The sequence below is a fragment of the Ascaphus truei genome, chromosome 18, assembly GCF_040206685.1.
Source record: "Ascaphus truei isolate aAscTru1 chromosome 18, aAscTru1.hap1, whole genome shotgun sequence".
NCBI classification, from domain to species: domain Eukaryota; kingdom Metazoa; phylum Chordata; class Amphibia; order Anura; family Ascaphidae; genus Ascaphus; species Ascaphus truei.
Genome location: NC_134500.1, coordinates 33,598,746 through 33,617,035, shown reverse-complemented (window position 1 = coordinate 33,617,035; position 18,290 = coordinate 33,598,746). Strand labels below are relative to the sequence as shown.

The 18,290-nt window shown below is 51.0% G+C and overlaps 1 protein-coding gene across 1 annotated transcript in view; it reads left to right on the top strand.

Moving 5' to 3' along the window:
- The first annotated feature begins 1,755 nt into the window (after window positions 1-1,755).
- Window positions 1,756-18,290, top strand: part of NMB (neuromedin B) — a 110,095-nt gene continuing 93,560 nt past the window's right edge. Inside the window, exon 1 of the mRNA XM_075576075.1 lies at window positions 1,756-2,386. Coding sequence (XP_075432190.1) covers window positions 2,322-2,386 — 65 coding nt within the window. The 5' untranslated portion in view covers window positions 1,756-2,321. The remainder of the gene's footprint in view (window positions 2,387-18,290) is intronic.

Below are 18,290 nucleotides of genomic sequence, written 5' to 3'. Positions count from 1 at the left end.
CAATAAACTTTAAATATATATTAACAAAGAAAACATATTTGTAGAACCCCCGTCTTAATCTCTTCTAAATGATGTTAATCAACCAGAAGGGGTAAATAAAAACTATCACTTGACATATGTATAGTCAAACCAACATCCTGATTTGTTTAGGGAGCTGATGACGTTGAATAAATAAAGTGAAATTAGGAGAACAGAAATCCCTACTGATGCACTCATTATAAACCAAAATAATAAAGTTTTAATACATATGCAGGAAACAGAAAAAATTAAAGCTAATTAAAACCTAAGATATAGCGCATGTTTAGCAGACCTTGGTGAGTGAATTCTCATTAAATGCTTAGGAGAATAAATAACATCCGGATATCCATATAAGACATCAATAACATACGATGCTCATGGTAACAAGGGAAGTATATTCCAGCGTACAGCTCAAAAGAATATTGTGGGGTGAACCCCTGGTAAATGTATGGGGTCTTGGTGTGACAGTGGATCAGGGAAGTTCAGAATCCCTGCACATATATGGAATTGCAGAGTCTGAGTTCTGCTGCTTGTCACAATGTACCTCGTGATAATGAGATACAAAGTATACACTAGTTGGCAAACAGCTCTAATTCGCTGTGGTTATAGCAGGGGAGTGGATGTACTGTTATGTACACGAGCACACAAAATCTCAATACCAGGTCATTGCCTTGTTAAGGCTGTGATCTGAAACACAGGTATGTCGCTTCCAAGTCAGCGTTATGTGGCTGATAGATATGCCACAAACACGAACGCTGAGTATCCAGAACCCACTGACACCAAAGTACTGCTCCAATTGGAACTGAAATGACTCCTAGTGCTAGCTAGTGGGATCCTGTTCCGGCCCACATCTTTGTTATCTAGCCACTAAAAGAGTACGCCGTGCTGTGAATGCAAACTGACCAGGCTACTGCTAGCCTGGTCGCGCTAGCGATCCACTGTCACACCAAGACCCCATACATTTACCAGGGGTTCACCCCACAATATTCTTTTGAGCTGTACGCTGGAATATACTTTCCCTTGTTACCATGAACATCGTATGTTATTGATGTCTTATATGGATATCCGGATGTTATTTATTTGGTCTAACAGGGTTCCCCTAAGCATTTAGTGAGAATTCACTCACCAAGGTCTGCTAAACATGCGCTATATCTTAGGTTTTAATTAGCTTGATTTTTTTCTGTTTTCTGCATATGTATTAAAACTTTATTGTTTTGGTTTATAGTGAGTGCATCAGTAGGGATTTCTGTTCTCCTAATTTCATGTACCCCTCTATCCCAGATAGCACCACTTCTAGTCTCTCCTCCTATAGTCTCCAGCTGAGCAGGGCTTACCATCCTCTCTCCCCTATTCCCCCTACCTGAATAAATAGAGTGGATATAGAATGGCAAGCACAGAACATGAGACTGAGTGGAGAAACCTAATATAATGTGCTGATTTGTCTAGAAAGGTTCCCCCATACATATATGCCCATGGTTGCTTAGCACATATATATATCTATATATTTCTGAAAGTGTTGTATGCGTGTCTGGTTGTCCTGTGTCTAGGGGCATTGATCTTTGGCCCGTCTATCCGCCTCAGGCCAATGAGATTGCTCCCTTGGCCCGCCCGCCCCCGCACACCTCTCATTGGCCTGAGGCGGAGTGACGGGCCAAAGGTCACACACACACACACACTCTCTGTTGCTTGGCCTCACTCTCCCCCGTCAGTCGGACCGCAGCTCACCTTCCACACACCCCTCCCCCCCTCTCCCCTCCTCCCCCCCCTCTCCCCTCTCCCGGTGCCCCTCACTCTCTCCCCCACCTCCCCCAAACCCGCACGCTCCGCAACATCCCCAGCCGCACTATCACGTGCGCTCCCGGACGGAGGGGAAGCCGGCCCGGGCCTCCTGCACTCCCCCGGCCTCCTGCACTCACTATCACGTGCGCTCCCGGACGGAGGGGAAGCGCGGCCCGCGCCTCCTGCACTCCCCCGGCCTCCTGCACTCCCCCAGCCTCCTGCACTCACCATCACATGCACCGGCTCCCGGACGGAGCGGAAGCGCGGCCCGGGCCTCCTGCACTCCCCCGGCCTCCTGCACTCACCATCACGTGCACCGGCTCCCGGACGGAGAGGAAGCGCGGCCCGGGCCTCCTGCACTCCCCCGGCCTCCTGCACTTACCATCACGTGCACCGGCTCCCGGACGGAGGGGAAGCGCGGGCCGGGCCTCCTGCACTCACCCTCATGTGGCGCGGGTCTCCTGCCCCAGCCTGCCACTCTTGCCCCCCCACCAGATTCCGAAACCACCTCCTGCCCCAGCCTGATGCCACGGGGATATCCGTGCCAGGAGCGGAACCATCTGCCGCCAGGAAACACCACCCGGTCAAGGTAAGTCACCCACCGTCTCCCACGCACTGTCACCCAGTTACCCACCGTCTCCCACACACCCGCTGTCACCCAGTCAAAGTCACCCACCCAGTCACCCACACATCCACCCAGTCACTCACCCACTTTCACTCACTCACCCACCCACTTTCCCCCAGTCACTCACTTTCCCCCAATTACCCACTTTCCCCCAGTCACCCACTTTCCCCCAGTCACCCACTTTCCCCCAGTCACCCACTTTGCCCCACTTACCCACTTTCCCCCACTTTCCCCCAGTCACTCACTTTCCCCAAGTCACCCACTTTCCCCCAGTCACCCACTTTCACCCAGTCACCCACTTTCACCCAGTCACCCACTTACTCACTCACCCACCCACTCACCCACCCACTCACCCACCCACCCACCCACCCAGTCACCCACCCAAGTCAGTCAACCCAGTCAGTCACCCACCCACCCACACACACCGGCAGTCAAGTCAGTCACCCACCCATTCAGTAACCCACCCTGTCAGTCACCCACCCACCCAGTCAGTCACCCACCCACCCAGTCAGTCACCCACCCACCCAGTCAGTCACCCAGTCAGTCAATCAATCACCCAGTCAGTCACCCACTCACCCAGTCAGTCACCCACTCACCCACCCACTCACCGACCCCACCCACCCACTCACCGACCCCAACCACCCAGTCACCGACCCACCCAGTGACCCAAAGTCACCCAGCGACCCAAAGTCACCCACCCACCCAGCGACCCAAAGTCACCCACCCAGTGACACAAAGTCACCCACCCACCCAGCGACCCAAAGTCACCCACCCACCGACACAGTCACCCACCCACCCAGCGACCCAAAGTCACCCACCCACCCAGTGACCCAAAGTCACCCAGCAACCCAAAGTCACCCACCCAGCAACCCAAACTCACCCAGCCACCCAAAGTCACCCACCCACTCAGCGACCCAAAGTCACCCACCCACCCAACCAGCGACCCAAAGTCACCCACCCACCCAACCAGCGACCCAAAGTCACCCACCCACCCAGCGACCCAAAGTCACCCACCCACCCAGCGACCCAAAGTCACCCATCCACCCAGCGACCCAAAGTCACCACCCAGCGACCCAAAGTCACCAAAACACCCACCCAGCGACCCAAAGTCACCCACCCAGCGACCCAAAGTCACGACGACCCAAAGTCACCCACCCACCCAGCGACCCAAAGTCAACCCAGCGAACCAAAGTCAAACGACCCAAAGTCACCCACCCTCCCAGCGACCCAAAGTCACACACTCACCCACCCAGTGACCCAAAGTCAAATGACCCAAAGTCACCCACCCACCCACCCACCCAGCGACCCAAAGTCACCCACCCACCCAGTCACCCACTCAGTCACCCACCCACCCAGTCACCCACCCACCCAGTCAGTCACCCACCCAGTCAGTCACCCACCCAGTCAGTCAGTCACCCACCCACCCAGTCACCCACCCACTCACCCAGTCAGTCACCCACTCACCCAGTCAGTCACCCACTCACCCAGTCAGTCACCCACCCAGTCAGTCACCCACCCACTCACCCAGTCAGTCACCCACTCAACCAGTCAGTCACCCACCCACCCAGTCAGTCACCCACCCAGTCAGTCAGTCACCCACCCACCCAGTCACCCACCCACTCACCCAGTCAGTCACCCACTCACCCAGTCAGTCACCCACTCACCCAGTCAGTCACCCACCCAGTCAGTCACCCACCCACTCACCCAGTCAGTCACCCACTCAACCAGTCACCCACCCACCCACCCAGTCAGTCACCCACCCACCCAGTCAGTCACCCACCCACCCACTCACCCAGTCAGTCACCCACTCACCCAGTCAGTCACCCACTCACCCAGTCAGTCACCCACCCAGTCAGTCACCCACCCACTCACCCAGTCAGTCACCCACTCAACCAGTCAGTCACCCACCCACCCAGTCAGTCACCCACCCAGTCAGTCAGTCACCCACCCACCCAGTCACCCACCCACTCACCCAGTCAGTCACCCACTCACCCAGTCAGTCACCCACTCACCCAGTCAGTCACCCACCCAGTCAGTCACCCACCCACTCACCCAGTCAGTCACCCACTCAACCAGTCACCCACCCACCCACCCAGTCAGTCACCCACCCACCCACCCAGTGACCCAAAGTCACCCAGCGACCCAAAGTCACCCACCCAGCAACCCAAACTCACCCAGCCACCCAAAGTCACCCACCCACTCAGCGACCCAAAGTCACCCACCCACCCAACCAGCGACCCAAAGTCACCCACCCACCCAGCAACCCAAAGTCACCCACCCACCCAGCAACCCAAAGTCACCCACCCACCCAGCGACCCAAAGTCACCAAAACACCCACCCAGTGACCCAAAGTCACCCACCCAGCGACCCAAAGTCACGACGACCCAAAGTCACCCACCCACCCAGCGACCCAAAGTCACCCACCCACCGACCCAAAGTCAAACGACCCAAAGTCACCCACCCTCCCAGCGACCCAAAGTCACCCACCCACCCACCCAGCGACCCAAAGTCAAACGACCCAAAGTCACCCACCCACCCAGTGACCCAAAGTCAAAGCGACCCAAAGTCACCCACCCACCCAGTGACCCAAAGTCGAGGGCGACCCAAAGTCAAGCGACCCAAAGTCACCCACCCACCCAGCGACCCAAAGTCACCCGAGCGACCCAAAGTCACCCACCGACCCAAAGTCACCCACCCACCCAACCAAAGTCACCCAGCGACCCAAAGTAACCCACCCAGCGACCCAAAGTCACCCACCCAGCGACCCAAAGTCACCCACCCACCCAGCGACCCAAAGTCATCCACCCACCCAGCGACCCAAAGTCATCCACCCACCCAGCGACCCAAAGTCACCCACCAACCCAGCGACCCAAAGTCAAACCGACCCAAAGTCACCCACCCACTCAGTCACTGACCCACCCACTCAGTCACTGACCCACCCATCCACTCAGTCACTGACCCACCCACCCACTCAGTCACTGACCCACCCACCCACTCAGTCACTGACCCACCCACCCACTCAGTCACTGACCCACCCACACAGTCACCCACACACTCAGTCAACTGAGTCACCCACCTAGCTGTCAAGGGGGGGAAGCCCAATCCTGTCACCCGCCCCCCCAAAATTACATCCCGGGCAACGCCGGGTATATCAGCTAGTCCACTATGTAACCTTAGCCAGTACATACAGCAGTTGAAACATAACAAAGTGTATAACAGATATACATATAATTGACAGGAAAAAATACTCTATCATAGCTTCCAAGATCATTTTGAAGCTTATTGAACAAACAAGTTCAAAAAGATGTAAGAGCAACCAGTTACAGGGAGGAGAGCAACATATTGAGGAAGCATTTTGACAGAATGACATCCTCAAAAAAGCGCCTTAATAGAAGGCATTGTGACAGGGTAAATAAAAGCCACCAGCTATATGCCTGGCAGACCTATGTTTAGTCTGCAGTGCAGCAGTGACTAGGTTAACTTCAGCTGGGAACCTCAGGACAATTAGTTGGATCCCAGCTGCCTAATCAAGGTGTGTTAAAACCCCAGGCTGTAGACACATGCTGGCTAGCTGTTCAGGAGAGAGGAGATTACTGAGAGAAGGTCTTACTGTTGTATGCTATCTGAAACAGGAAAATCCCCTGAAACTCTGGAGAGAGAACAGCTTGATACAAGGTCTGTTAACAAAGTACATGGTTTATGAACTATCTGTCTCCTGCATAGAAAAGAGTAGCTGCCTTATTTTGACTCTGTCTGCTAAAGAGAAACTGTTTTGTCTGCTGAAGAAAAAGACATTTTTCTTTTGTTTGCTGATGAAAAGCTATTTTTGTTTTGTGTGCTGTATAAAGTAAGGCTAAATAAATAAGCCTTATCCAAAGAACCTGCGTGTGTAGTTGCATATACCCTGCAACAGGCATCTAAAAGAAAAGAAAGAAGACTGAAAAGTGAACTCATAATCAAGACAATAATATTTACCAGGCAATCATAAATCAGATTGTATTAAGTTACATGATTACAAAATTGACCAAATCAAAGCAAAAAAAAAAAAAGCAAAAAAACTACCAAATCAAAAATTATGATCAGGAGCCAATTGAGATACGTGTTCAAATTGCGTTAAACATTCCATTCATCAAGTTATGTTAAGAATTATATTGAAAATTTTAATGTACAGGTGCAGTGCACATGCATAAGTACAATCCATGGGTGGCTCAATATTAAAGGGTGTTCACTATGGGATCATGATCCATATTCCGACAAAACCTACCCAAAAGATAAAGGGTGGTCTAGTTATCCAGAAACGGACCCAGATCCCAATCGGTGTTAAGGCCCGAAGGAACCCTTGTTTTGATAGTAAATATCCAAAAGAGTTCTCGTCGATTCAGCGCATTCAATTAGTCACCACCTCTGATGGAACACGAGACTTGTTCAATTCCCATAAAGGAAAAACCTGACAAGTCTCCCCGACTACAACATGAGAAGTGGTTAGATACAGGGTGCAGAAGATCACCTCTTTCAATTAGGCGCACATGTTCCATAATTCTAACCTTAAGGGCTCGAATGGTTCGCCCAATGTATTGTTTTCCACAGCGGCAGGTCAGGAGGTAAACAACAAATGTTGTATTGCAATTAATAAATGTCCTAGATTTATAACACTGACCTGTTGCTGTGGATGAGAAATTTGACCCTGTCTCCATGTATCTGCAGACTGAGTGTCAGATATGGGGAGAGATACTGAGAATGAGTGAGTGTCAGATATGGGGAGAGATTCTGAGAATGAGTGAGACTGTCGGATACGGGGAGAGACGCTGAGAATGAGTGAGACTGTCGGATACGGGAGAGATGCTGAGAATGAGTGACACTGTCAGATACGGGGAGATATTCTGAGAATGAGTGAGACTGTCGGATACGGGGAGAGACGCTGAGAATGAGTGAGACTGTCGGAAACGGGAGAGATGCTGACAATGAGTGACACTGTCAGATACGGGGAGATATTCTGAGAATGAGTGAGACTATCAGATACGGGGAGAGATGCTGAGAATGAGAGAGACTGTCAGATACGGGGAGAGACGCTGAGAATAGTGAGACTGTCAGATATGGGGAGAGATGGTGAGAATTAGTGAGACTGTCAGATACGGGGAGAGATGCTGGGAATGAGTGAGACTGTCGGATACGGGGAGAGACGCTGAGAATGAGTGAGACTGTCAGATATGGGGAGAGATGCTGAGAATGAGTGAGCCTGTCAGATACGGGGAGAGTTGCTGAGAATGAGTGAGATTGTCGGATACGGGGAGATATGCTGAGAATGAGTGAGTGTCAGATATGGGGAGAGATACTGAGAATGAGTGAGACTGTCGGATACGGGGAGAGACGCTGAGAATGAGTGAGACTGTCGGATATGGGAGAGATGCTGAGAATGAGTGACACTGTCAGATACGGGGAGATATTCTGAGAATGAGTGAGACTATCAGATACGGGGAGAGATGCTGAGAATGAGAGAGACTGTCAGATATGGGGAGAGACGCTGAGAATGAGTGAGACTGTCAGATATGGGGAGAGATGGTGAGAATGAGTGAGACTGTCAGATACGGGGAGAGAGGCTGAGAATGAGTCAGACTGTCAGATACGGGGAGAGATGCTGAGAATGAGAGAGCCTATCAGATACGGGGAGAGAGGCTGAGAATGAGTGAGACTGTCAGATACGGGGAGAGATGCTGAGAATGAGAGAGACTGTCAGATACAGGGAGAGATGCTGAGAATGAGTGAGACTGTCGGATACGGGGAGAGAGGCTGAGAATGAGTGAGACTGTCAGATACGGGGAGAGAGGCTGAGAATGAGTGAGACTGTCAGATACGGGGAGAGATGCTGAGAATGAGTTAGACTGTCAGATACGGGGAGAGAGGCTGAGAATGAGTGAGACTGTCAGATACGGGGAGAGAGGCTGAGAATGAGTGAGACTGTCAGATACGGGAAGAGATGCTGGGAATGAGTGAGACTGTCAGATACGGGGAGAGATGCTGGGAGTGAGTGAGACTGTAAGATACAGGGAGAGATGCTGAGAATGAGTGAGACTGTCAGATACGGGGAGAGAGGCTGAGAATGAGTGAGACTGTCAGATATGGGGAGAGATGCTGAGAATGAGTGAGACTGTCAGATACGGGGAGAGATGCTGGGAGTGAGTGAGACTGTAAGATACAGGGAGAGATGCTGAGAATGAGTGAGACTGTCAGATACGGGGAGAGAGGCTGAGTATGAGTGAGACTGTCAGATACGGGGAGAGATGCTGAGAATGAGAGAGCCTATCAGATACGGGGAGAGATGCTGAGAATGAGTGAGACTGTCAGATACGGGGAGAGATGGTGAGAATGAGAGAGACTGTCAGATACGGGGAGAGAGGCTGAGAATGAGTGAGACTGTCAGATACGGGGAGAGAGGCTGAGAATGAGTGAGACTGTCAGATACGGGGAGAGATGCTGAGAATGAGTTAGACTGTCAGATACGGGGAGAGAGGCTGAGAATGAGTGAGACTGTCAGATACGGGGAGAGAGGCTGAGAATGAGTGAGACTGTCAGATACGGGAAGAGATGCTGAGAATGAGTGAGACTTTCAGATACGGGGAGAGAGGCTGAGAATGAGTGAGACTGTCAGATACGGGGAGAGATGCTGAGAATGAGTGAGACTCAGATACGGGGAGAGATGCTGAGAATGAGAGAGACTGTCAGATACGGAGAGAGGCTGAGAATGAGTGAGACTGTCAGATACGGGGAGAGATGCTGAGAATGAGTGAGACTGTCAGATACGTGGAGAGAGGCTGAGAATGAGTGAGACTGTCAGATACGGGGAGAGATGCTGAGAATGAGTGAGACTGTCAGATACGGGGAGAGAGGCTGAGGATGAGTGAGACTGTCAGATATGCGGAAAGATGCTGGGAATGAGTGAGACTGTCAGATACGGGGAGAGATGCTGGGAGTGAGTGAGACGTTCAGATACGGGGTTAGATGCTTAGAATGAGTGAGACTGTCAGATACGGGGAGAGAGGCTGAGAATGAGTGAGACTGTCAGATACGGGGAGAGAGGCTGAGACTGAGTGAGACTGTCAGATACGGTGAGAGAGGCTCAGAATGAGTGAGACTGTCAGATACGGGGAGAGATTCTAAGAATGAGTGAGACTGTAAGATACGGGGAGAGATGCTGGGAATGAGTGAGACTGTCAGATACGGGGAGAGATACTGGGAGTGAGTGTGACTGTCGGATATGGGGAGAGAAGCTGAGAATGAGTGAGACTGTCAGATACGGGGAGAGATACTGGGAGTGAGTGAGACTGTCGGATACGGGGAGAGAAGCTGAGAATGAGTGAGACTGTCAGATATGGGGAGATAGGCTGAGAATGAGTGAGTGTCAGATATGGGGAGAGATACTGAGAATGAGTGAGACTGTCGGATACGGGGAGAGACGCTGAGAATGAGTGAGACTGTCGGATACGGGAGAGATGCTGAGAATGAGTGACACTGTCAGATACGGGGAGATATTCTGAGAATGAGTGAGACTATCAGATACGGGGAGAGATGCTGAGAATGAGAGAGACTGTCAGATACGGGGAGAGATGCTGGGAATGAGTGAGACTGTTGGATACGAGGAGAGACGCTGAGAATGAGTGAGACTGTCAGATATGGGGAGAGATGCTGAAAATGAGTGAGATTGTCAGATACGGGGAGAGTTGCTGAGAATGAGTGAGATTGTCAGATACGGGGAGATATGCTGAGAATGAGTGAGTGTCAGATATGGGGAGAGATACTGAGAATGAGTGAGACTGTCGGATACGGGGAGAGATGCTGAGAATGAGTGAGACTGTCGGATACGGGAGAGATGCTGAGAATGAGTGACACTGTCAGATACGGGGAGATATTCTAAGAATGAGTGAGACTGTCAGATACAGGGAGAGATGCTGGGAATGAGTGAGACTGTCAGATATGGGGAGAGATGCTGAGAATGAGTGAGACTGTCAGATACGGGGAGAGTTGCTGAGAATGAGTGAGACTGTCAGATACGGGGAGATATGCTGAGAATGAGTGAGTGTCAGATATGGGGAGAGATGGTGAGAATGAGTCAGACTGTCAGATACGGGGAGAGATGCTGAGAATGAGAGAGACTGTCAGATACGTGGAGAGATGCTGAGAATGAGTGAGACTGTCAGATATGGGGAGAGATGCTGAGAATGAGTGAGACTGTCGGATACGGGGAGATATGCTGAGAATGAGTGAGTGTCAGATATGGGGAGAGATACTGAGAATGAGTGAGACTGTCGGATACGGGGAGAGACGCTGAGAATGAGTGAGACTGTCAGATACGGGGAGATATTCTGAGAATGAGTGAGACTATCAGATACGGGGAGAGATGCTGAGAGTGAGTGAGACTGTCAGATACAGGGAGAGATGCTGAGAATGAGTGAGACTGTCAGATACAGGGAGAGATGCTGAGAATGAGGGAGACTGTCAGATACGGGAGAGATGCTGAGAATGAGTGACACTGTCAGATACGGAGAGATATTCTGAGAATGAGTGAAACTGTCAGATACGGGGAGAGATGCTGGGAATGAGTGAGACTGTCAGATATGGGGAGAGATGCTGAGAATGAGTGACACTGTCAGATACGGGGAGAGTTGCTGAGAATGAGTGAGACTGTCAGATACGGGGAGATATGCTGAGAATGAGTGAGTGTCAGATATGGGGAGAGATGGTGAGAATGAGTCAGACTGTCAGATACGGGGAGAGATGCTGAGAATGAGAGAGACTGTCAGATACGGGGAGAGATGCTGAGAATGAGTGAGACTGTCAGATACGGGGAGAGTTGCTGAGAATGAGTGAGACTGTCGGATACGGGGAGATATGCTGAGAATGAGTGAGTGTCAGATATGGGGATAGATACTGAGAATGAGTGAGACTGTCAGATACGGGGAGAGACGCTGAGAATGAGTGAGACTGTCGGATACGGGAGAGATGCTGAGAATGAGTGACACTGTCAGATACGGGGAGATATTCTGAGAATGAGTGAGACTATCAGATACGGGGAGAGATGCTGAGAATGAGAGAGACTGTCAGATACGGGGAGAGAGGCTGAGAATGAGTGAGACTGTCAGATACGGGGAGAGATGCTGGGAATGAGTGAGACTGTCAGATACGGGGAGAGATGCTGGGAGTGAGTGAGACTGTCAGATACAGGGAGAGATGCTGAGAATGAGTGAGACTGTCAGATACGGGGAGAGAGGCTGAGAATGAGTGAGACTGTCAGATACGGGGAGAGACGCTGAGAATGAGTGAGACTGTCAGATACGGGGAGAGAGGCTGAGACTGAGTGAGACTCAGATACGGTGAGAGAGGCTGAGATTGAGTGAGACTGTCAGATACGGGGAGAGATTCTAAGAATGAGTGAGACTGTCAGATACGGGGAGAGATGCTGGGAATGAGTGAGACTGTCAGATACGGGGAGAGATGCTGAGAATGAGTGAGACTGTCAGATACGGGGAGAGAGGCTGAGAATGAGTGAGACTGTCAGATACGGGGAGAGTTGCTGAGAATGAGTGAGACTGTCGGATACGGGGAGAGAAGCTGAGAATGAGTGAGACTGTCAGATATGGGGAGATAGGCTGAGAATGAGTGAGTGTCAGATATGGGGAGAGATACTGAGAATGAGTGAGACTGTCGGATACGGGGAGAGACGCTGAGAATGAGTGAGACTGTCGGATATGGGAGAGATGCTGAGAATGAGTGAGACTGTCAGATACGGGGAGAGATGCTGAGAATGAGTGAGACTGTCAGATACGGGGAGAGAGGCTGAGAATGACTGAGACTGTCAGATACGGGAAGAGATGCTGGGAATGAGTGAGACTGTCAGATACGGGGAGAGATGCTGGGAGTGAGTGAGACTGTCAGATACGGGGAGAGATGCTGAGAATGAGTGAGACTGTCAGATACGCGGAGAGAGGCTGAGAATGAGTGAGACTGTCAGATACGGGGAGAGACGCTGAGAATGAGTGAGACTGTCAGATACGGGGAGAGAGGCTGAGAATGAGTGAGACTGTCAGATACGGGGAGAGAGGCTGAGACTGAGTGAGACTGTCAGATACGGTGAGAGAGGCTCAGAATGAGTGAGACTGTCAGATACGGGGAGAGATTCTAAGAATGAGTGAGACTGTAAGATACGGGGAGAGATGCTGGGAATGAGTGAGACTGTCAGATACGGGGAGAGATACTGGGAGTGAGTGTGACTGTCGGATATGGGGAGAGAAGCTGAGAATGAGTGAGACTGTCAGATACGGGGAGAGATACTGGGAGTGAGTGAGACTGTCGGATACGGGGAGAGAAGCTGAGAATGAGTGAGACTGTCAGATATGGGGAGATAGGCTGAGAATGAGTGAGTGTCAGATATGGGGAGAGATACTGAGAATGAGTGAGACTGTCGGATACGGGGAGAGACGCTGAGAATGAGTGAGACTGTCGGATACGGGAGAGATGCTGAGAATGAGTGACACTGTCAGATACGGGGAGATATTCTGAGAATGAGTGAGACTATCAGATACGGGGAGAGATGCTGAGAATGAGAGAGACTGTCAGATACGGGGAGAGATGCTGGGAATGAGTGAGACTGTTGGATACGAGGAGAGACGCTGAGAATGAGTGAGACTGTCAGATATGGGGAGAGATGCTGAAAATGAGTGAGATTGTCAGATACGGGGAGAGTTGCTGAGAATGAGTGAGATTGTCAGATACGGGGAGATATGCTGAGAATGAGTGAGTGTCAGATATGGGGAGAGATACTGAGAATGAGTGAGACTGTCGGATACGGGGAGAGATGCTGAGAATGAGTGAGACTGTCGGATACGGGAGAGATGCTGAGAATGAGTGACACTGTCAGATACGGGGAGATATTCTAAGAATGAGTGAGAATGTCAGATACAGGGAGAGATGCTGGGAATGAGTGAGACTGTCAGATATGGGGAGAGATGCTGAGAATGAGTGAGACTGTCAGATACGGGGAGAGTTGCTGAGAATGAGTAAGACTGTCAGATACGGGGAGATATGCTGAGAATGAGTGAGTGTCAGATATGGGGAGAGATGGTGAGAATGAGTCAGACTGTCAGATACGGGGAGAGATGCTGAGAATGAGAGAGACTGTCAGATACGTGGAGAGATGCTGAGAATGAGTGAGACTGTCAGATATGGGGAGAGATGCTGAGAATGAGTGAGACTGTCGGATACGGGGAGATATGCTGAGAATGAGTGAGTGTCAGATATGGGGAGAGATACTGAGAATGAGTGAGACTGTCGGATACGGGGAGAGACGCTGAGAATGAGTGAGACTGTCAGATACGGGGAGATATTCTGAGAATGAGTGAGACTATCAGATACGGGGAGAGATGCTGAGAGTGAGTGAGACTGTCAGATACAGGGAGAGATGCTGAGAATGAGTGAGACTGTCAGATACAGGGAGAGATGCTGAGAATGAGGGAGACTGTCAGATACGGGAGAGATGCTGAGAATGAGTGACACTGTCAGATACGGAGAGATATTCTGAGAATGAGTGAAACTGTCAGATACGGGGAGAGATGCTGGGAATGAGTGAGACTGTCAGATATGGGGAGAGATGCTGAGAATGAGTGACACTGTCAGATACGGGGAGAGTTGCTGAGAATGAGTGAGACTGTCAGATACGGGGAGATATGCTGAGAATGAGTGAGTGTCAGATATGGGGAGAGATGGTGAGAATGAGTCAGACTGTCAGATACGGGGAGAGATGCTGAGAATGAGAGAGACTGTCAGATACGGGGAGAGATGCTGAGAATGAGTGAGACTGTCAGATACGGGGAGAGTTGCTGAGAATGAGTGAGACTGTCGGATACGGGGAGATATGCTGAGAATGAGTGAGTGTCAGATATGGGGATAGATACTGAGAATGAGTGAGACTGTCAGATACGGGGAGAGACGCTGAGAATGAGTGAGACTGTCGGATACGGGAGAGATGCTGAGAATGAGTGACACTGTCAGATACGGGGAGATATTCTGAGAATGAGTGAGACTATCAGATACGGGGAGAGATGCTGAGAATGAGAGAGACTGTCAGATACGGGGAGAGAGGCTGAGAATGAGTGAGACTGTCAGATACGGGGAGAGATGCTGGGAATGAGTGAGACTGTCAGATACGGGGAGAGATGCTGGGAGTGAGTGAGACTGTCAGATACAGGGAGAGATGCTGAGAATGAGTGAGACTGTCAGATACGGGGAGAGAGGCTGAGAATGAGTGAGACTGTCAGATACGGGGAGAGACGCTGAGAATGAGTGAGACTGTCAGATACGGGGAGAGAGGCTGAGACTGAGTGAGACTCAGATACGGTGAGAGAGGCTGAGATTGAGTGAGACTGTCAGATACGGGGAGAGATTCTAAGAATGAGTGAGACTGTCAGATACGGGGAGAGATGCTGGGAATGAGTGAGACTGTCAGATACGGGGAGAGATGCTGAGAATGAGTGAGACTGTCAGATACGGGGAGAGAGGCTGAGAATGAGTGAGACTGTCAGATACGGGGAGAGTTGCTGAGAATGAGTGAGACTGTCGGATACGGGGAGAGAAGCTGAGAATGAGTGAGACTGTCAGATATGGGGAGATAGGCTGAGAATGAGTGAGTGTCAGATATGGGGAGAGATACTGAGAATGAGTGAGACTGTCGGATACGGGGAGAGACGCTGAGAATGAGTGAGACTGTCGGATACGGGAGAGATGCTGAGAATGAGTGAGACTGTCAGATACGGGGAGAGATGCTGAGAATGAGTGAGACTGTCAGATACGGGGAGAGAGGCTGAGAATGACTGAGACTGTCAGATACGGGAAGAGATGCTGGGAATGAGTGAGACTGTCAGATACGGGGAGAGATGCTGGGAGTGAGTGAGACTGTCAGATACGGGGAGAGATGCTGAGAATGAGTGAGACTGTCAGATACGGGGAGAGAGGCTGAGAATGAGTGAGACTGTCAGATACGGGGAGAGACGCTGAGAATGAGTGAGACTGTCAGATACGGGGAGAGAGGCTGAGAATGAGTGAGACTGTCAGATACGGGGAGAGATGCTGAGAATGAGTGAGACTGTCAGATATGGGGAGAGAAGCTGAGAATGAGTGAGACTGTCAGATACGGGGAGAGATGCTGGGAATGAGTGAGACTGTCAGATATGGGGAGAGAAGCTGAGAATGAGAGAGACTGTCAGATACGGGGAGAGATGCTGGGAATGAGTGAGACTGTCAGATATGGGGAGAGAAGCTGAGAATGAGAGAGAATGTCGGATATGGGGAGAGATGCTGAGAATGAGTGAGTGTCAGATACGGGGAGAGATGCTGGGAATGAGTGAGACTGTCAGATACGGGGAGAGATGCTGGGAATGAGTGAGACTGTCAGATATGCGGAGAGATGCTGAAAATGAGTGAGACTGTCAGATATGGGGAGATGCTGAGAATGAGTGAGACTGTCAGATACGGGGAGAGAAGCTGGGAATGAGTGAGACTGTCAGATACAGGAGAGATGCTGAGAATGAGTGAGACTGTCGGATACGGGGAGAGATGCTGAGAATGAGTGAGACAGTCGGATACGGGGAGAGATGCTGGGAATGAGTGAGACTGTCAGATACGGGGAGAGATGCTGGGAATGAGTGAGACTGTCAGATACGGGGAGAGATGCTGAGAATGAGTGAGACTGTCAGATATGGGGAGAGATGCTGTGATTGAGTGAGACAGTCAGATACGGGGAGAGATGCTGGGAATGAGTGAGACTGTCGGATACGGGGAGAGAAGCTGGGAATGAGTGAGACTGTCAGATACGGGGAGAGATGCTGGGAATGAGTGAGACTGTCGGATACGGGGAGAGAAGCTGGGAATGAGTGAGACTGTCAGATACGGGGAGAGATGCTGGGTATGAGAGAGACTGTCAGATACAGGGAGAGATGCTGGAAATGAGTGAGACTGTCAGATACGGGGAGAGATGCTGGGAATGAGTGAGACTGTCAGATACGGGGAGAGATGCTGGGAATGAGTGAGACTTTCGGATATGGGGAGAGAAGCTGAGAATGAGTGAGACTGTCAGATACGGGGAGAGAGGCTGAGAATGAGTGAGTGTCAGATACGGGGAGAGATGCTGAGAATGAGTTAGACTGTCAGATACGGGGAGAGACGCTGTGAATGAGTGAGTGTCAGATACGGGGAGACATGCTGGGAATGAGTGAGACTGTCGGATACGGGGAGAGATGCTGGGAATGAGTGAGTGTCAGATACGGGGAGACATGCTGGGAATGAGTGAGACTGTCGGATACGGGGAGAGATGCTGGGAATGAGTGAGACTGTCAGATACGGGGAGATATGCTGAGAATGAGTGAGTGTCAGATACGGGGAGAGATGCTGGGAATGAGTGAGACTGTCGGATACGGGGAGAGATGCTGGGAATGAGTGAGACTGTCGGATACGGGGAGAGATGCTGAGAATGAGTGAGACTGTCAGATACGGGGAGAGATGCTGGGAATGAGTGAGACTGTCAGATATGGGGAGAGATGCTGAGAATGAGTGAGACTGTCAGATATGGGGAGAGATGCTGTGAATGAGTGAGACAGTCAGATACGGGGAGAGATGCTGGGAATGAGTGAGACTGTCGGATACGGGGAGAGAAGCTGATAATGAGTGAGACTGTCAGATACGGGGAGAGATGCTGGGAATGAGTGAGACTGTCGGATACGGGGAGAGAAGCTGGGAATGAGTGAGACTGTCAGATACGGGGAGAGATGCTGGGTATGAGAGAGACTGTCAGATACAGGGAGAGATGCTGGAAATGAGTGAGACTGTCAGATACGGGGAGAGATGCTGGGAATGAGTGAGACTGTCAGATACGGGGAGAGATGCTGGGAATGAGTGAGACTGTCGGATACGGGGAGAGATGCTGGGAATGAGTGAGTGTCAGATACGGGGAGACATGCTGGGAATGAGTGAGACTGTCGGATACGGGGAGAGATGCTGGGAATGAGTGAGACTGTCAGATACGGGGAGATATGCTGAGAATGAGTGAGTGTCAGATACGGGGAGAGATGCTGGGAATGAGTGAGACTGTCGGATACGGGGAGAGATGCTGGGAATGAGTGAGACTGTCGTATACGGGGAGAGATGCTGAGAATGAGTGAGACTGTCGGATACGGGGAGAGATGCTGGGAATGAGTGAGACTGTAAGATATGGTGAGAGAAGCTGAGAATGAGTGAGACTGTCAAATATGGGGAGAGATGCTGAGAATGAGTGAGACTGTCAGATACAGGAGAGAAGCTGGGAATGAGTGAGACTGTCAGATACAGGAGAGATGCTGAGAATGAGTGAGACTGTCGGATACGGGGAGAGATGCTGAGAATGAGTGAGACAGTCGGATACGGGGAGAGATGCTGGGAATGAGTGAGACTGTCAGATACGGGGAGAGATGCTGGGAATGAGTGAGACTGTCAGATACGGGGAGAGATGCTGAGAATGAGTGAGACTGTCAGATACGGGGAGAGATGCTGTGAATGAGTGAGTGTCAGATACGGGGAGAGATGCTGGGAATGAGTGAGACTGTCAGATACGGAGAGAGATGCTGGGAATGAGTGAGACTGTCAGATACGGGGAGAGAAGCTGGGAATGAGTGAGACTGTCGGATACGGGGAGAGATGCTGGGAATGAGTGAGACTGTCAGATACGGGGAGAGATGCTGGGAATGAGTGAGTGTCAGATACGGGGAGAGATGCTGAGAATGAGTTAGACTGTCAGATACGGGGAGAGACGCTGTGAATGAGTGAGTGTCAGATACGGGGAGACATGCTGGGA